Source organism: Candidozyma auris, chromosome 7 (assembly GCF_003013715.1).
Source record: "Candidozyma auris chromosome 7, complete sequence".
Classification (NCBI taxonomy): Eukaryota; Fungi; Ascomycota; class Pichiomycetes; order Serinales; family Metschnikowiaceae; genus Candidozyma; species Candidozyma auris.
Window position 1 is genome coordinate 592,084 of NC_072818.1, and position 18,291 is coordinate 610,374.

General features: G+C 46.5%; 12 protein-coding genes across 12 annotated transcripts; 4 read left to right on the forward strand and 8 right to left on the reverse strand. All coding sequences in view use genetic code 12, as the record gives it.

Annotated features, from left to right (window-relative positions):
* Nucleotides 1-312: 312 nt before the first annotated feature.
* CJI96_0005378 (uncharacterized protein) lies at nucleotides 313-1,587 on the reverse strand (the record flags this gene model as incomplete). The annotated part of the gene is made up of 1 exon (XM_029036374.2): nucleotides 313-1,587. The coding sequence occupies one exon, from the start codon at nucleotides 1,585-1,587 to the stop codon at nucleotides 313-315; it is 1,275 nt and encodes a 424-aa protein (XP_028889265.1).
* A 914-nt stretch (nucleotides 1,588-2,501) lies between these two features.
* On the reverse strand, nucleotides 2,502-3,944 carry CJI96_0005379 (metallodipeptidase; the record flags this gene model as incomplete). Its single annotated transcript, XM_029036375.2, has 1 exon — nucleotides 2,502-3,944. The coding sequence occupies one exon, from the start codon at nucleotides 3,942-3,944 to the stop codon at nucleotides 2,502-2,504; it is 1,443 nt and encodes a 480-aa protein (XP_028889266.1).
* A 1,473-nt stretch (nucleotides 3,945-5,417) lies between these two features.
* On the forward strand, nucleotides 5,418-7,010 carry CJI96_0005380 (uncharacterized protein; the record flags this gene model as incomplete). The annotated part of the gene is made up of 1 exon (XM_029036376.2): nucleotides 5,418-7,010. One exon carries the CDS (start codon nucleotides 5,418-5,420, stop codon nucleotides 7,008-7,010), a length of 1,593 nt encoding a protein of 530 aa, XP_028889267.2.
* Nucleotides 7,011-7,126: 116 nt separating this feature from the next.
* CJI96_0005381 (nucleotidase) lies at nucleotides 7,127-7,972 on the forward strand (the record flags this gene model as incomplete). Its single annotated transcript, XM_029036377.2, has 1 exon — nucleotides 7,127-7,972. The coding sequence occupies one exon, from the start codon at nucleotides 7,127-7,129 to the stop codon at nucleotides 7,970-7,972; it is 846 nt and encodes a 281-aa protein (XP_028889268.2).
* Nucleotides 7,973-8,244: 272 nt separating this feature from the next.
* On the forward strand, nucleotides 8,245-9,066 carry CJI96_0005382 (putative serine hydrolase; the record flags this gene model as incomplete). The annotated part of the gene is made up of 1 exon (XM_029036378.2): nucleotides 8,245-9,066. The coding sequence occupies one exon, from the start codon at nucleotides 8,245-8,247 to the stop codon at nucleotides 9,064-9,066; it is 822 nt and encodes a 273-aa protein (XP_028889269.2).
* A 305-nt stretch (nucleotides 9,067-9,371) lies between these two features.
* Nucleotides 9,372-10,268, reverse strand: CJI96_0005383 (protein disulfide isomerase MPD1; the record flags this gene model as incomplete). The annotated part of the gene is made up of 1 exon (XM_029036379.2): nucleotides 9,372-10,268. The coding sequence occupies one exon, from the start codon at nucleotides 10,266-10,268 to the stop codon at nucleotides 9,372-9,374; it is 897 nt and encodes a 298-aa protein (XP_028889270.1).
* Nucleotides 10,269-10,657: 389 nt separating this feature from the next.
* On the reverse strand, nucleotides 10,658-11,411 carry CJI96_0005384 (uncharacterized protein; the record flags this gene model as incomplete). The annotated part of the gene is made up of 2 exons (XM_029036380.2): nucleotides 10,658-10,791; nucleotides 11,273-11,411. The coding sequence occupies 2 exons, from the start codon at nucleotides 11,409-11,411 to the stop codon at nucleotides 10,658-10,660; spliced, it is 273 nt and encodes a 90-aa protein (XP_028889271.1).
* A 268-nt stretch (nucleotides 11,412-11,679) lies between these two features.
* Nucleotides 11,680-12,661, forward strand: YUH2 (Yuh2p; the record flags this gene model as incomplete). Its single annotated transcript, XM_029036381.2, has 2 exons — nucleotides 11,680-11,715; nucleotides 11,765-12,661. 2 exons carry the CDS (start codon nucleotides 11,680-11,682, stop codon nucleotides 12,659-12,661), a joined length of 933 nt encoding a protein of 310 aa, XP_028889272.2.
* Nucleotides 12,662-12,720: 59 nt separating this feature from the next.
* CJI96_0005386 (uncharacterized protein) lies at nucleotides 12,721-13,782 on the reverse strand (the record flags this gene model as incomplete). The annotated part of the gene is made up of 1 exon (XM_029036382.2): nucleotides 12,721-13,782. One exon carries the CDS (start codon nucleotides 13,780-13,782, stop codon nucleotides 12,721-12,723), a length of 1,062 nt encoding a protein of 353 aa, XP_028889273.1.
* Nucleotides 13,783-14,174: 392 nt separating this feature from the next.
* On the reverse strand, nucleotides 14,175-15,107 carry SFC1 (Sfc1p; the record flags this gene model as incomplete). Its single annotated transcript, XM_029036383.1, has 1 exon — nucleotides 14,175-15,107. One exon carries the CDS (start codon nucleotides 15,105-15,107, stop codon nucleotides 14,175-14,177), a length of 933 nt encoding a protein of 310 aa, XP_028889274.1.
* A 1,580-nt stretch (nucleotides 15,108-16,687) lies between these two features.
* On the reverse strand, nucleotides 16,688-17,080 carry CJI96_0005388 (uncharacterized protein; the record flags this gene model as incomplete). Its single annotated transcript, XM_029036384.2, has 2 exons — nucleotides 16,688-16,913; nucleotides 16,965-17,080. The coding sequence occupies 2 exons, from the start codon at nucleotides 17,078-17,080 to the stop codon at nucleotides 16,688-16,690; spliced, it is 342 nt and encodes a 113-aa protein (XP_028889275.2).
* A 184-nt stretch (nucleotides 17,081-17,264) lies between these two features.
* CJI96_0005389 (uncharacterized protein) lies at nucleotides 17,265-18,104 on the reverse strand (the record flags this gene model as incomplete). The annotated part of the gene is made up of 1 exon (XM_029036385.2): nucleotides 17,265-18,104. The coding sequence occupies one exon, from the start codon at nucleotides 18,102-18,104 to the stop codon at nucleotides 17,265-17,267; it is 840 nt and encodes a 279-aa protein (XP_028889276.1).
* Between the last annotated feature and the right edge of the window lie 187 nt (nucleotides 18,105-18,291).

Consider the following 18,291-nt stretch of genomic DNA (forward strand, 5'->3'; position numbering starts at 1 on the left):
TCGTAATCAGAAGTCCGATCGACTATGCATGACATAACGACCATTGTTCCTTGCGTATGTCATTTTGATACTTCAGACACTCTGATTCAATCCGATGACAAAGTCCACTGGATGAAGAGTAGTGTGCAAATTGTCGATAAGCAAACAGCAATATAAAAACGAGCGTACAATTTCTGAGTCACTCCCGAGAGCTGTACTAAAAAGCACTCTCTCGTATGCCAGTGAGTATACAACGCTGAACAACATCTGAGCTTTCTACGTCTTGAAGCACAACTCGTCATGTGAACTTCCTTGACATGCAAATTTTGATCCTCAAGCAACTGCTTCCTCCTGGGGTTGCTCACGTGGATGCTCTTCTTTATGGTGATGGTTCTTTCTTCTTCTATCCCAATAGGTGGTGGTGCTGTTGGACTCAGCATGAAGCCTGTATTCGAAAGAGACACCTGCAACACGCTCAGTAGAGCCAGTAGCCACGGTTTCCACACAGTCCGAGCCTTGGAGGATCAAGTCACACTCACGGATGACACGCAAAATGGCATCACACATGATTCTGCGGGCCTGTAAAAGCGGCAATGGTTTCTCGTCGTCGCTGCTGCCACCTCTTCTGCGCCCAAAACTGGAATTGGAGTTCCACAAACTCACAATGTCTTCGTCTCTACGAATGCTCAATGCTAACCCGGAAATGTCGCTCAAGATTTGCTCCTGGACCTGCTTCAGGTGCTGCTTGTCTGGGATCAAGGAGCCTGTCAATGTCCTGAGCACCAATCTCTCCCAGATCATTGACGTTCTTTGCCTCACTCTGGCGCTCATCTCGGGATCCTTGTCGGGTCCATTACCAGGATGGGACCTGCGACCGAACCTAAATACCCATCTTCCCCCTTTGGCGTTGATGGGGTCCTCCCAAACCGGGTTGATGCCTGATTTGAATATGAGGAGCTGCGTGCCGTGGTGCAATTCGTACGCTCTTTTGATCTGGCACAAGCTGCTCCACAACTGCTCCACGGATGCTATGCTTTTCGTTGTCAACATGGAGTTGGACACACAGGCAAACTCGATCTCGTTGGTTGTTTGAAGGTACGAGTCCACCGCAGCAGAGGCCGAGTTTGCCACTTGTTCAGCCGGTTTCGATGCATTTTCCGCTGCGTTATCTGCTTCCTCCTTACTCGTGTTCTTAGTTCTCAGATGGTGCCACACTGTCCAACAGTATGGCAAGATATGGTGATCTTCAGGTACCAAGGCCAAGGCGGCGTTGGCTTCCTTGATCGGGTCTCTTTTAGGCAACTCGATGTTTGCAAGCGCCAGATGCGTGTCTTGATGGTCTCTGTGGTGACTGTAGCCGTTGCCATGGTTACTATGCTGGTGGTCTGAATTGGAGGAGTTGTTGTTACGATGAGCAGAGCGGTTGTTGTTGTTGGAGCTGTTCGAGCTGTTATTGGAGCGATGCAGCGAGCGATGGTGGTGGCCTTCTCTTTGAGAGCCGTCTCTATTTCTATACGAGCCCGAATGGCCCAGCTTGGGCTCTGCGGGCTTATTCTGGTTCATGATCCTGTTGAACAAGGACTCTGCTCTTTTCAAGTTTTCCGACATGACGATGACTTTGGGAGGGGATTTGGGGAGATGAGAGTTGGCGAGACTAGGAACGGAAGGAAAGGGAACAGACGTTAGAAAAACAGGCTCAACGTGTGCAAATGTGGTCACTGGAGAGATATGAAGGTTATGGGAAAAGATTTTCAGTAGTGAAGACAGTGGAACGGGTCGTGCGGCGCACACTTTATCCCAGATAGGTGGAGGTTCGGTGGTAGGAGAGTTTTCGGTAAACTAAAAGGTACAGAACCCAGATGAGTAAAATCAAATCTTTTAGAAACTGTTCAAGGTGTTGTTCAGGTTGTTTGGTTCATGGAGGTAGATCTTAGCGAAGACCGTTTTCGCGGAATCTGTTAGGTTCCGGGGATGAGAATCTGCTGATGACAGAGGAAGGAGAAGGAAATCCCAAAGAAAAGTGAAATATTCCCTCAAAAAGAACACCTCTATGACAGCTGTATTTTAACGTTATTGAAGTGACAAATTCGGTAGCCAGCTTATTTTCGGTATATTTAAGTGGCCATTTCTCGCGCAAGTGTTAACAGAACCATGCAGCCTTTATTGTTCTTAGTAGTGGCACTTCAAAGCTCCATCAGTGAAACATTCTAATCTGTACAACTGTAGCTATGTTAAGTTACAATGACGTTGTCCGAAATCGAGTGAGGTTGATTTGAGGGGGAACACGTTGAGTACAAGGCCATACTGTTGATTTGTCTATTTTTCGCAGCCATTTCTAGATGCCTACTACTACACTCGCCTGGAATTATTACACTGGAGTTCACAGGAGCTCCAAACGAACCAAGATAGCATGACATGAACAAGAAGAAGAACAAGAGAAAGAAGAAAGCTTTATAGTCTGTTGTTCAAACACTAATCGGAAACTGTACAATAAACTTCCCTATATAAGCGAACAGAAGCGCTTACTGAGCGTAGTAGTGCAAGTAGCCACCAAGAGTCTTGCACCCGTTGATGTAGTTGCTGACGTCCAACTTCTCGTTGATGGAGTGGGCGCCATCGTCGCCTCTGCCCATGGGCAAAAGAAGCACCTGGGTGCCCAACTCCCTCTCGAAAGTCAAGGTGATAGGAATCGAGCCGCCTTCTCTGGTGAAGTCTGGCTTGACGTTCCACACGTGCTCGGTGGCCTTGGAGGCGGCGGTGAAGGACTCGTTGAAAGGATCAGACTTCCAGTACTCACCGTCGTGGATCAACTCCACCTTCATCTGGTTCTTGGAGTTGAGCTGCTTGAACACCTTGGTGACATGGGCGAACACCAATTGATCCAATTTGGAAGATTCAATGTCAGGCACCGTTCTGATGGAGAACTTACCCGTAACTTTAGCAGGGATCACTGTTTTGGCACCAGCGCCAGAGAACGCTCCCTCGATACCGTGGATAGACAAGGATGGGTATCTCCATCTGTGCTTCAAGATATCCTTCTTGTTGTCGTACAAAGCGGTCTTGGAGCCCGACGCAGCCTGCAACTCATCTACAGAGAAGTCAATGTTGTCGTACAAGGCATCTTCTTCTTTGGTCAACTCAGCAACCATGTCGTCAATACCAGGCACGAGAATTTTGCCGTCTGAGGTGACCAACTGCGACAAGACTTGCACCAAATCGGTCATGGGCTCGGCAACTACACCTCCGAAAATACCAGAGTGCAAGTCAGCTCCCGGGCCATTGATGGTTACTTGGTAGTAGTTGCATCCTCTCAACCCGTACGTCAACACAGGCTTCAGGGTGCCCAACCAGTAGTTGTCTGAGATGCACACGGCGTCGACGCCCTTGAAATACTGCTTGGCCTCCTTGGCCACAAGCTCGTCGAGCCCCAAAGAGCCAGATTCCTCCATACCTTCGAAGCACACGACCAAGTTCACCGGCAATTCCCATCCCAAGGCGTTGTGGGCCTCCACCACATTCAACCAGCCCATCACAGGGCCCTTATCGTCAGTCGAGCCTCTTCCGTACAAAATGTCGGCCTGCTCATCGTGCTTCAACTCGAAGGGCTCCGAGGACCAGCCATCTTCCAAACCAGCGGGCTGAACGTCGTAGTGGCCGTACACAAGCACCGTCTTCTTCTTGGGGTCGGTTCCGAGTCTGGCCAACACAATTGGGGGCAACTGCAAGTCTGGGTTCAGCACTGGAGGAGGCTGCTTGCCCAAATCCTTGAGCTGGATGTCGGTGAAGCCCAAAGTGGTGAGTTCGTTGACTAGGAAGGCGGCCATTTCCACCACCTTGGGTCTGAGGGATTCATCGGCGGACACTGAGGGGATGGCGATGGCTTTGCGCAATCTTTCGATGAAGGCAGGCTTCAATTCGTCGATTTTGGCGAAGAATGGCTCCAAATCAAGTTTTTCAAACGACATGGTAAAATTATACTGAGGTTGGTAGGGAAGTGGAGCTTAGAATTTTCATCAGAGCCGTACGACTCTGGGGTAACTGTGCAGGCTACACTGTAGAAGTGGAAGAGGGGGTTACGAAGTGACAAAAAGATAGGCACGGGGAAAACATTTCACGATACAGAAAATGAACTTTGGTGGGAAGCTCAACTCCAGTTTTCGTTATTTTCACGTAAACTTCCTCAATTGTGTGTCTCTTTGATACTACTGGTGAGGGCAGACATATGGTGACGGTCTCTAGACTCCGAGAACTACAAGCCACACAGAGGCTCCCCATTAGTAATTGGCCAATTCACCTGTACTATTTTGTCCTTACGAAGCTTTATTCAATTTTGAACTTGAATCGCCTACTTTTCAGATTATGGCCGGGTTTTGTCCACTTTCGCTCCCATGACTGTGCCACCCTAACTCGTGTCAAAATGGCTGCGAATTTTGCCGTATGTGGCTTGAGGAGCTCTAGCATCTAACGAAATAAGGACATGGGAGTGAATAATGTGTAGGGAAGTCACGAGACTGGACCCTTATTGGCTTCTTCCAGGCCAAGTTAGAAAAGTGGCTGCCTTCAATGGCTGACACGGCGATTGGCTTCCGAAGCCGCAGCACAAGACTACAGCTTATGGTAGTCCACAGCGGAAGTCAAACAAGAGTCGTTGACTTGCCAAAGTCGGATGTTTTGTTATATGTTCACCTAAAGCGAATTGGGTTCCATTTTTGAGTAGATTCTGTGGAAGCGAATGGTGAAAGGGCCTCAGATTGGGCATTGTAGCAGAGGATACGACGTGGATCCCTATTACACTCTACACAATTTACTGTGATCATATCAGTTCTCTGTTACTGGTCCTGCTTGGTTAAGGTTGAGAGCCTCTTGATAAGACAAAAGGGAGAATACTGTGGCGTTTGTACCTTTCGCTACGTATGATTAACCAGAAACATACTTTACTAGTGAGCTCCATAAGAAACCTGAAAATTTGTTTTCTAATTTGACTTCTGCTTGACTGTAGTCGCTGGCAAATTAGTTAGAAGAAGCTCTCAAACAAGGATTGGCAAACCCGCTTCATCGAATCTTTCACACTGTCCAAAAATCACCATCATTTCACTGCGTCTCACTTAAACCTCAGAGTTCCCACAGTGACCTCTCAGTTTCCCGAGTTCCGTCCAAAGATAAACCTAGCCGATAGTGATCTATGTGGATCGATTCGTAGAGTCTGTCATCCCAAACAGCTCCATGTCACAATATTTATACGGCCTTTAAGTTTTCTCTTCCTTGTACATATGTCCATTCTCGATGCCTGTTTCGCAGCCATTCGCAGTATCATACAATTTGCACTCTTCTTCACAACCTCAATACTCTTAGCATCAGATACAACCCCGAACGGTGTGGCTCAATCCATATACGTCAGCAAAACCGCTTAAATCCATGAAATTACCACTACTGACTCGATGAGTGACAGCGACGAGATCCTGAGTGGGACTGATGAGGATGACATTCTCCAGGCAATACAACAAAAGCCCAAACTGAAGAAACCCAGAGATTCTGTTTCAGGTAATGCTGCTAGTTCTGCTGTGAAATCTACACCAAAGCCACTTCTAGATCTGGACGATGAAATTTTAATCCCTACGGTGTTTTTGACCCAGGGCGCTAAGAACGCCAACCTCCTACAAAAAGCCAATACCATATCCAAACACATTGAGGAAGAGCGAGAGAAGGCTAGACAACAAAGGGAAGAGATTGATGGACTAAAGAGAGAGATCTTGGCTGAAATCAACGACAATGGCTCCACAATGCAATACACTTCTAAATCAGCCCATGCATTCGTGGAATTGTACCTCAAGAGCCATTTTAGTAACCACTATTCGCTACGAGAGCACCGACATTTTTACTTCTTTGGAGATGTGTACAAGGTTGTTTTGGGAAAAGTGCCAGAGAAAGAGAAGTCTTTGATTGAGACGTTGTTGTTTCTTGAAGAGGGAACGCTTCATGCTTACAACCAGGCATTGTTGCTGAAAGGAGTTAGTGCTGAACACATTGCTTTTTGGTTTATTGAAAACTGCTTTGATGAAGCGGTATTGGTGAAAGTTTTGCGGTTCTTACAGCAGTACAGTTGCCTTGGGTCAATGCTGCTGTGTTTGAGTGAGTCGCTTGAGAAAGTCAGCGGCACAAAAATCAGCTTTCTGATGCCTTTGAAAATTAGACACTTCAACAATAACGTGTACTTGTCCATTCTACGAGCGGCGATGCTATTTGCCGTATACCCCGCCACACAGAACAGAGAAACATACATCCTCAGTTTTATATTGGCATCTTCTGATTTTTATGCGAATAAGCACCACAGAGAAACACTACGGGAACATATTGTGAGACCGGTGTTTAAAAAAATCATATCCTTTTCCGAGGATGTATCTGCTGAGTTCCAACTACTGTGGCTGCAAATCAAGACTCATCTCTACGGGAAAGATCCTGATGACAACAAACAAAAGTACTACGAACTCATTTACAACTTCCTTACTCATCTTCATGAAGTCGTCGGGTCAGAAGAGAGTAAGCATCTAGAGGTAGTTCTTCTGCTTGTCAAGGACTTTCTCCATGATACCTTTGACGATGGCGCAGTAGCCTCGCTGGAAAGTAACAGAGAACCGCCATCCATTTCCGGTCCTTCCATAACTGTCGAAGACCTCTCAAGTGTTCTATTTGATTCGCTTCCTCGGTCCACTTCCATCCGAAACTCAACCACGGCAAACTCCATTTATAAGTATGTCTTCAAAGCCAGACTTTGCACCAAGCTTCTTACTGGCTTGCTTTATGGAAATGGAGAAAAAAAGCCCTTCTTAAGACTTCACGGCTCGCTCCATACTGTCAAGGACGCTCTCCAGCATGACATGAGTCAGTGGCTATACGTGAACAACGATGTTTCGTATAAACGAGACGTTTCAACGGCTCTTAGCGAAGCTTACCACATAATTGACCACTTCAGCAATGTTTTGAATAAAAACCTTCCCCTCATCCAAAATGACATGTTCTATGAGGATCTGTGAAAAGACACTAAGACTGGCTGCAAAATACCGCCCACGTGGTGTACTGGTGCGCCATCGGTAACTTTCCAGCTTAAACCGATAAGAGTCATTCTCGACTACATCTACTACTTCACAGAATGACAACCTCAACTGAAAGACCACTCATTTATGAAAATCCCGAACTCTCCAGTTCAAGAAAACCGGGTACCACCGTGACGTTAAAATATGGTCACGGGCCATTGCCTAAGGAGTTGAAGAACAAGAAGATTTTCTTCTTTGATATCGACAATTGCCTTTACGAGCGATCAACCAAAATTCACGACATGATGCAAGTCAAGATACATAACTATTTCAAAGAAAATTTGCAGTTAAACGATGACGAGGCTCACACGTTGCACATGAACTACTACAAGACATATGGGTTGGCTCTTGAAGGGTTAGTAAGGAATCACCAAGTAGACGCTCTCGAGTACAATTCCCAGGTGGATGACTCTCTTGATTTGAAGTCTGTTTTATCTTACAATGAGCAATTGCGGAACATGATCCTTGAGATCAAGAACTCCCACAAGTATGATGTGTTGTGGCTCATTACTAACGCCTACAAGAACCACGCGTTGCGAGTGATTTCCTTTTTGGGTCTTGGCGACTTGTTTGACGGCTTGACGTACTGTGACTATTCTGAGTGTCCCATCGTCTGTAAACCCATGAAAGAGTTCTTTTACAGGTGCCTTGACACCGTGCAAGTCGACAAGGAAAGCACGCAAGCATTGGGCCAACTTTCATTTGTGGACGATAGCGAGATCAACGTCAAGGCAGCGTTTGACCTTGGGTTTGGCCGTGTTTACCACTACGTGGAAGTGGAGAAGGAATATGAGCAACTCAAGCAGAAACCCGATTTCGATAAGTACTACGGTCTGTCGAATGACGACCGAAAAATCACAATTCTCCGCAACATTCTTGACCTTCAAAAGCATGCTTTATAGACTACAACTTTTCTTATGGCCCTTGACGATATGAATATTGCCAAAAGGCAGTGCAGTGACGACTCCGTTTGGATTTCAGTCTGCTGAACCTTGACAAGGGTAATCGTTTATCCTTTACATGACCATATATCTAGATTTACAATACAAAGTACCAAAGTGTACTACTTTAACATATATCCTCCGTCCGTACCACTCAAACTATATAGTATCTTATCTAGTGCGAATGAAATTTTCCATCGTTCCTCAGATCAAGTCCTACTCTTCCCTTCACCATGGCCAAAAAGAACGTCGAGTACAAAGCCAGGGTGCTTTTCTTCCACGGATATACACAGCTGGCGCTGACATTCTACGCCAAAACGCTGGCGCTTCGCAAGAAACTCGCTTCTTTCAAACTCAAAGCTGTATATTTGAACGCTCCCTTGCAACTTACTCCAGCACAGTTCCCCACCCAGGATTCCCTATCTAAATTTGGCGCTGCTTCCAACGGCAAGGATGAAAATCTCGTCAACTACAGAGCGTGGTGGTTGAAAAATCCTGACAACTCGTATGAGATTGAAAGTGCAATAGAGACAGTGAGGAAGTACATGAAGGAAAGGCTAGTGCTAAATGAGGAGCTGGGAGAATACGAGAAAGCAGAGGATGGAGATGAAGGGCTTCCCGTGAAGGGCATTATAGGGTTTTCTCAAGGTGCTTGTTTTGGAGGAGCTCTAGTTCACAAATTCGAGGAGCTCTTCGGAAACCTGTTAGACTTTGCCGTGCTATACTCCGGGTTCAAGATTGACACAAAACTTATGCCACATTACGAGAAGTTTTACTCGGGTGACGATGGGGCACTGACAAAGGCGAGATTGTTGCATGTTGTTGGAGAACTAGACACTGTTGTGGGTGAAGATAGAGCGTACACATTGTACGAGAGCAGCAAAAAGAACCTGGAGTTGTTGAAGCATCCAGGTGGGCATTTTGTGCCGAACCTGAAGTTGCTTGTGGACCAGGTTGTGAATTGGATACATCGAGAGGAGGAACAGAGAGAGGGGGAAAAGAAAGACGATAGTGTGGATGACATCATGGCCATGATGGATAAGGTGGGAGTTTAGTAGCATATTTGCCTCTGGCGTTGAATTCGCAAGCGTTATTATAGATCAATTGAACAGTTTATTTGGGATACGTTAATATGTACATAAAGAATTTAAGCATCTTGTGGATAACTTGTCATGTATATGACGTTGAAATAATCTCCCATGGCTTGTATATGCCTCTACAATTTTTTATTCGGAGCCATTGCAACAGCAACGATTTTATCTGGATCTATAAATGGCCAGCGTAGCAAACGCCCTGACATCGACTAGATGACGTAACCCTGATGTCGTCAATCATCAAAGCTTGCAGATTCAACCCCTCTCTAGAGCTCGTCGTGTGCAACGTCCCTGGTGTCTCCTCTATACTTGGCGTAGTACTTCTTCTCTCTTTTTGAGAGCCCACCCTCACTTGGCTTTATTCCCGTGATCTTCATCACCCACTTCTCCAATTCGTGCTTGTTATTGAGCTTCCCTTTGTCGTACCTCACAAACGATTGTGTTTTCTCATCCCAGAACATCAATATAGGCAAGGTATCACCCTCCTCAATAGGCAACTGGACGCTCTTCCCGTCAATAGTCACCGTGGCAGGCTCAGCAGCGTTCATCTTCAAGTACCCAAAATTCACCGTCGAGAGGAAATCAATGGCCATCGTCTTATACATGGGCGAAATATTCGAATTCTTCAGCATAAGCACTACTCTGGGTCCGTCTCCCTTGACAAACTCAGGAAGCGATTTCAACCCATGAATCCTCAGCACATAGTTCTTGATTCTGTTCAGCGCAAAGTCAGCCATCGCCTTCAACGTTCTCTGGCCCTGATAAGGCTCAGCGACGTGTCTTGAAGTCAGCAGCGCTTGGCCAGGGGCCCATTTGGGCGGACGGAACACCATAAGCGTGGGGAACCCTTGCACTCTGTAGGAAGCACACAAGGGCTTGTTGATGTCGGAGTCACAGTTCACCGCAGCAACATTGACTCCGTACTTGCCATCTCTATGTAGAAACTTGGCCAATTTGTGCCAGATGGGCAGCAATTGCTTGCAGTAGCCACACCAGGGAGCGTAGAACTTGACTATGGAGGTGTAGTTGGATCTGTGGACAACTTTGTCGAAGTTCAGGGGCGTGAGCTCGTAGATGTTTGGGTCGGAGGAGTAGACATTTGCTGACTCTCGGGCGGCCACGAGAGACACAAGTAGGAGGGTGAAGAAAGCAGTCAAGTGCATGTAGTTGGTGAGGTGGAAGCTTAGTGATGGGTGGAAAAATCGCACTTAGTAGGACGAAGACTGGAGAGAGAAGAACGACCTGACATTTCATGAGGAAAATATGATGAAACATAGTTTATATCTTCAACTTTTTAATTTCAGCGGGTTTTACAATTCAGTTTTTCGTTTGCTTGTTGGTTTTCTGTAGCGTGGCTCTTATCACAGCACGGTCAGTACGAACTTGTGGGTCTCATTATATGAGACTTCGTATATAACACACGTTTGTCTGTACAATTGTCTTAACACTATACAACTGTCTTAACACTACACAATTCTTCACGGTTCACTCAGATTTCCATTATCATTTGGAACACTATATCAAGTCAGCTCACAGAGCGTCTATCAAGAGGTCAGATATATACGCCAAAGAAGTTGGCAACGTAAATGGAGCCCAAGCCAATGGACAAGGACGCCACGGCCGCGCTGCTGAAGTACTTGACTGGGGACGATCTATTGAGAAATGCCAATGAGAGCGACACAAATGCTGAAGGTTAGTAAGGTTCGCAAACTGCTGAAGAGGGAGGAAGGTAAAGAAAATAGTGTAGTCACGAGGATGGATGAGAATTGCCGTGCTCTTCGAAACTTTAGGCTCTTAAATGCCTTAGGCACGTATGTGGTATTGGTTTTGCTGAATGTGGATGGTATTTAAACTCACGGCTGTAGCTTGTCCTTTTGGAGGGTCTTACCAGGATGTAGAGCCACAAAGAGATCAAGGAATCAGGCAATTCAAAACGAGTGGAGTGATTAAAACAGTTTGTTTCAGATGCATAGGTTTGGTTTTCATTTAGGACAATATTTTCGGATTCGAGTGCTCAGTATACTCAATCCTCGTCAGTGACACTCGATTGGATAAGCCAAATCAGACAAGCTTCACCTTCTCCCTCGGCTCCATCTCTTTGACAAAGAATAAAATTCTCACCCATTATCCTCCAAGATCAATCAATTGATACACTCGATATACATACATAGAAGAACAAGCACTACCGTGATGAGGGTCTGCTGCTGCTGGAAGGCAGAGGGAAAGATCTCCAGTGACTTGTTTTTGAAGAGATCTTCGAGCTCGGCATACGTTATGAGGTTCTTTATGGTCTTTTGTGCGGACATTGGAAACGTGTAGGTTGTACTTCATTTGAAAGTACGTGGTATATCGTCGCCAATGTGTGGTGGTGCACGGGTCTTTTGTGGACTCTCCCTACAAAAAGACAAGTTTCAGACAAATTGATGAAAAGTCAATATCTCTCTTTGAAACTGCCGTTAAAAGTCTCCTTACTTGACTCCGAAAGTATCCATTGTGTTCGTGTTCTCCCCGACTTACTTCCTCCTCCCTGCACTACTATCACCAATTCGCAGCCTACTACTATTCTTTTTCAACATGTCTTGGGGCTGGAACACTATAGACTCCGATGCGGTATGTGTATGGTCTTGTTGCTTTGCCACCTCTTATGCTAACTAATTAGGGCGTTTTTACGGAACTTGTGGAGCGTTTGGGCGTCAAGAACGTGCAGTTTGATGAGCTCTATGCTATTGACAAAGAGTCTCTTTTGGCAGTAGCACCAGTGCATGCGGTAGTTTTCTTGTTCAAGTACAGTAAACTTGATCGTGAGTACGCTGCGAAGAAATTGCCTCTCGATGGCGAATACGATACAAATTATATGGACAAAGGGGTCTTTTTCGCCAATCAGACGATCCAGAACGCATGTGCTACACAAGCAGTGCTCAATTCTTTGCTCAATAAAAGAGATGAGATTGAGATCGGAGATGAGTTGGAGAACTTGCGGTCGTTTGTCGCTGGCTTTGACTCGGAAATGGCCGGTGAGACTTTGCTGAACTCAGATATGATCAGGTCGGTGCACAACTCCTTTTCGGCGCCTAAATTCATCGACAGCGATCAATTGCCACCTCCTGACCTTGATGACAAAGATGACGGTCTTTTTCACTTCATCACGTACCTTAATATCAACAATACCGTGTATGAGCTTGACGGGTTGAAGCAGTACCCTATCAAGCACGAAAAATTGAATGGGCCGGAAGAGTTTTACGAGGTTCTTCCGCAAGTCTTGCAGCGCAGAATAGACAAGTATCACGGTGAGATCCGTTTTTCTTTGATGGCGATCACCAACAACAAATTGGAGCAGTACAAGCAAATGGGTGACGAAATCAGTGCCCAGCAGGAGGTTGCCAAGAGGGAGACGTGGAAGCAGGAGAACATTTTCAGAAGACACGACTTCCCCAAGCTCACGGTTGCGCTTTTGAAAAACATCCTGAAGAGTATGAGCGATGAAGAGTGGGAGGAATTGTTGAACCTGGCTCGTCAGAAATCTTTGGCTCGCCAAGCACAGCTCTACAAAAATTAATTCTTTATGCCTTCGTGAATGCAAATGCTGTAAAAAGTTTCATCTTTTACTGGGTTCAGCTACTCCCAGTCGCTGAATGTGAGGAACCCGCCGCCGCTTCTTGAGTGTCTAGAGAAATAGTCGAAATCGATACTCACAGCGTTGCCCAACAAAATAGCACGCTGATCTAGTGTGAGTGGGCCAGCGACGCTAGGATATAGCAGGCCCATTCCAGCAAAGGACGCTGGGTCCATACGCACAATGTATACACCAGTATCTGTGAATAACTCTCTGCCCAAGCCTACCCAGTTTCTGTCGACAGAAGCAATGACGTCACCGTCTCTATTGTACACGGGGAAATCGAACGCTAGGAAGCCTGAGTCGATGGCGCCAAATTGCTCGTATTCGTCCGTGACTTCGTCTTCAAGCTTGAATAAATTGTACTTCCTGCGCCACAAGTGCCATTTTTGAACGGATTCCCCTATAATTTCGTGCATGAGATTACCGAAGGAGTCAAATCCAGGCAAGAGAGCTTTGATGTGTGAGTTAATGAAGGAAAAGGGTCTTTTGATGGTTAGCACCAAATCACCGTAATTGTTGAAGACGTCAATCTCAAACGGCCGGTGCAACCTGAAAAACTGTCTACCCAATGCTTTCATGATGCCAAAGTCCTTTTCTTCCATATACCCGATCTGGTCTCCTTTGGAGTTCATGATCTTATACCTGTTTGCCTGCTCAAAGCCGATCACCAAATTCATGAACTCAACCTGTCTTTCAATAACCAACGTGGGTTCCTTTAAAATCTCATAAATTGGGTCATCCTCTGTTATGATTCCGTTTTCGTTGGGAGGAAAGTCGAATACGGCTCTGAACTGACTGGGCTCGCCTCTGAAAGCATCCGAGTTTGTTGATGGTTGATCGTGATAATAAAATTGGCCACTACGTGTTCCGTGGCCGCCACTTTTCTGTCTCTTGAGCTCTTCTTGAAACCTTCTGACTTCTTCGGGGCTGATTTCACGAGCCTGGCGGGTCTTTCTGATTAATGCCGAGGTTGTGGAGGAGATGCCCCTTTTGGCGTAGGTGGGGCAAACGGGGGGCAATTGGCGAATGCTCCGAAGTACTTGACTCCGAAAAAGTAGCATATTGGATGTTCTTAGTGATTAAAGGATTTGGTGAGGAGAAATGAAGGGTGCTCTTTGATGGCAATCTATTAGGGCCAAAGAAGTGGGAGCGGTATGGCGCTTGCGTGCAGGAATATCGACGGAAGGCAGTCTTGCAGCCAACATCATGAAAATACCAATCAAGCTAACTGAGACAGAATCTGCATTGTTAACTTCTACATGAGATTTCCATCAAATATTACAACTGGTTAATGTCTATCATTTTAATCAACTTTTTACGTATGCAGACGGCACGATCAGGAGGGCGTGCACCTGTGGGAGGGAATAAATACTCGTGAAGCGGCGACTGTGGCCGGTTTCGGCAAAGCATCGCCCAGGTATTGAATAGGTTTTTGATGGCTCACTCGGCTCGCTTAGGTGAGCTTCTTGTTGGTAGGGTTGCTGGCGTTGGAACCGGTCAACACGCCCTTCATGAACTCGTACACAGTGAAAGTGACAGCCTGACCTGGGGCAACTCTCATGATTCTAGGAGTGATACCCTTGTACAAGGCCGCCACACCTTCTTCCTTGATCAACTGCTTACCGATCTTGGCGATTCTGACCCAGCCAGACTCGTTGGAGGCGTAAGTAGACTTCTGCAATCTCGTCTTGATAGTGTCCAAAGGAGCGTTAGACAAAGGACCCAACGCACCGGAGAACAAACCAATCAAGGAAGTCTCCCACGAAGGAAGAACCTCCATGTTCTGGTAACCTTGCAAGTACTCCTTCAACTTGGAGTACACGGTGAAGTTCACACCCTGGTTCGACGCTTGTCTGGCGGCAGTCAAAGAGACACCTCTGTACAATGTGGAGAAGCCCTCTTCTCTGACAATCACGTAGGCAGCGTGCAAGGCGTTTCTGTACTTGGGCACGTCCAAGGGGTCGGCCATAGAGTGGTGCTGGGCCTGCAATCTGATTTTCACAACTTCCATGGGGTTCACCACAAGCACAGCCTCGGTGGTACCAGCACCCACACCAGCAATAAATGTGTTACCCGTGGAGATGTTTCCTTCCTTGTCTTTCAAAAGAGACCTATAGAACTCGTACGACTGGAAACGAATACCCATCTTAGGCACAATTCCCAACACAACAGCACCAAGACCCTTGTAAAGAGACAAAAAGGTCTCCTTTTGCACAATGTTGATACCTGTTCTGATGAAGCCAGGGGGTTTCTGGCCACTCTTTCTGTACAACTGCATTCTCACCTTGACGGTGTCCAAGGGGTGGCAGCAGAGCGCCTCAAACAAACCAGCGACACCGCCGGCAACAAGGTCGGTGACGGAGCCTCCTTTTTTCTGTGTGGACATTATGAGTAGATGTTCTTTAATGGATTGTTCAAAAAGAAGTCAAAGTGGGATTAAACGTGTTTCGTGTGGGTGTGTGAGGGTGTCTTATATATATATACCCCACAAAGAAGCGGTGATTTTTCATAGTCAAGGCGACTTCCATTTCCCCGAGGCACCCGCACCACCGAAGCATTCAACGGTGGTCAATTGATCCGAGAAGCGCCGGGATGGGGGTCGTACATTTCTACTACGCTTAGTCTACTGACTGAATTTGTTTTGGTTTTTTTGGTCTGTTGACCCTCCAACCAATTCATGGGTGTCTTTCTTCACGGGCCATTCTGGGGTACGTCGAAAAACATCCGCGGACCCGGGGCGGCTGGAGTGAGTCGCAAGAGTCATTCCGGGGTGGACGACAGCCGCCTGTGTGCAGTACTCGTTCTTTAACCTCCACCCATATTCGCGTCCGAAGTAGGAGCGGTTCTGATTGGCAGATAGAGGCAGTTGAGCCCGATCTGATGCAGCGACTAGATCGGTAGAAAAGAACAAACAGAGTTAAGCGAGAAGTCGTTCTAAACTGATTGATATTTTGGTGCTTGTGTGCAGGCGTGATTCGGTAGTCGTCAAGGTGGTGACTCGCGTCACATGGCAGTGGAACATTGGAAAGCTGGTGAAAACCGAAGAGGAAAATCACCGTGGGGAATCTCGTTAGCCGAAGTGTGATGGTGACTACAATTGTGGCTTGACAGTCCTGGCAACGGCTGACGGTTTTTCCGGCTTTTATATTGTGTCACCGTGGAAGCGCTCGGCACATGAGTTTATCCGAGGAGGAAAATTGTGCACCGAGAAGGAGTTGACGAGGTCAGTGGGATCACCAGCAGAGAAGTTGAAAATATAGAAGAATAGTTGGTGAAATATTGTTGCTGTTTCTGGTGCTTGCACAAGTTTTAATAGAGCTTGTATTGTGATGTTTTACTAGTGTGATTAGTTGCCTTTTGCAGCCAGTGGGAGCAGTTGGTGTGGGCCTGTCGAATTGACTAGAGTCGAACTGTGGACTGTGTTTGGAACAGAATATGGTTGAAGATGTGAAAGGCGTTCTTGACGCTTGGAATTGAGTATCAGTGGTGAAATTTGAAACTGGATGTGTCTGTGATTCTCGTTGTTGGGTGTGGTTTGTGAGTGTATGCTGTAATAGCCCAATGATTGCAAAAATGATCACCTGAAGAGTGATGAACCAGTGAAGCATGCTATTCGCTTTCTTTTCCTTGCATTTGCGCCAAAGTGCAATAGGAGCGTTCACAGTAAAACTGCTTCATAATTGATAGAGAGTGACTTCACTACCTGCTATAAAGAACATGTAACGAAGCAGAAGTGGATCTAAGGTGCACTAAGATGTTTATCTTCCTGGTATAGAGCCAAGTATTGTGCTCTTATATCTCTTCTCTGGGTAATCACTCTAGCCTTGTGAAGGGTCTGAATTTACCATTATGAAACACGCTCTTCATCTGAATTAGAGAAGCATCCTCTCCATGTGCAACTCTATTCCCTACAACGACCACCTACTCACTACACTCGTCATCACACGTAATATCTTTTCATAGAGCCTAGCACATCTTGCCCACCCACAGAGTTCCTTCCTTGCAGACCGGACAGAGCTGCCCCAACCAGTACTCCAAGTACATCATCACCTCCTTCAACATCTGGACATGAAGCTCGTTTAAGTTCACGCTATTGATGATTCTGAAATGGAGCAAAATCTTTCTCATCGACAGCACCACACGTTCTGGCTCAATCTTGTACTTGCGCAGCCACGCTACCACAACAAGAACACTGGCATTAGTAGCTAACGACACATATCATTTCATCTTGAGCTTCACATGCTCCTCACGAATACCAAGGCGGCTTTCTAGTAAGTCGTTTAAGGCAATAAGGCTGTTTACAGGCAGCGGAACGGTGTCATTGTTCACAAGAAGCTTATCTTCGTCCCAAAAGCCCATTGAGTACAACCGTTTAGTCCGCGCCGACAAGACCCTGGCTTTCGCCAACATCGAATTCATCCGGCTCATCTTTTGTGTGATTATAATTCAACAAGGTAGAAAAACGAAATGGGTGCAAAAATGCGACCTGCTAATGTCTTCATAGTTGGTGATTTCGCACCAGCTATGGAAGGGCTCAAGGAGCCTACTGTTTCTCAGAAATAGGAGCGGCATCCGGAGCAGCTTCGGAGGCGGCTGCATCTCCCGTAGCAGAGGGTTTGTCCGCCTTCTTCAATTCATACAACCTCTTTGCTTCTCTGTGAACGTCCTGCACCTCCTTCGAGATCTGCTTGTAGAAGTCGTGAACCTTCATACCAAACGGGTGGTTCGACGCCTTTTCAAAGTAGTATTGCAACTTCTGCTGGTACGACAGTCCTTGGAACGACTGGGAGAGTGACAGAATCAGCTCCTGGGCCTTGTTGAGCCCACGGTTCGCGTGGGTGCCTGGTTCTTGACTGCCAAGGTACTTTTGGTCCAAATCGGTTAAAAACGCCTTGAATTTGTTGGAGTACCCTTTTTCGTTATCGAACTTGACCGCCCGGTTGATCAAGTCGTCCGACAAGACGTAGCCCAGGGCCAAAAGCTGAGCCAAGATCGCCAGCTTGGGCTTCTCTTCCTGCAGAATGTCATCGTAGGTCTTATCGCCCGTGATGGTAGCATCATCGCCTTTCTCCTTGCTTTCGCTTGGCTGATCACTTTGGATCTTGTTATCGCCAGCAACCTCCTTCTTGTTTGGAACTTCACCGTATGTGGGCAATTTCTCTTCGCTCACGACAATTGGCACGTTGTCTAATTCTGCATCGTTCAAGAGCAACGCCGTAGAAAGAGCTTTCTCCAGCTCGAAGTTAACCTGAAACTTCTGGTAGCCCTTTTCGTCCAGCCCAAGAGGCTCCACCAGCCTGATCACGCCGCAGAAGGCAAAGAATTCCTTCAACTTGGCGGCGCCAATTGACTTGGACACGTGAGACACAACTACCAGGGACATAATTCTAGAAATGTAAAAATCTGGTTCTTAAAAGAAGATCGAAAAATTCGTGAAATGTTCAATTCCTCCAGAAATCACCTGTGCTTTTATACTTGTGGGGGATTTCAGGTGTCTCCCTAATGCGCGGCGAGGCTTGTGCGGCAAGAGAAAGTGACTCTCTGCGTGGTGCTTTTTGGCCATTTAAACT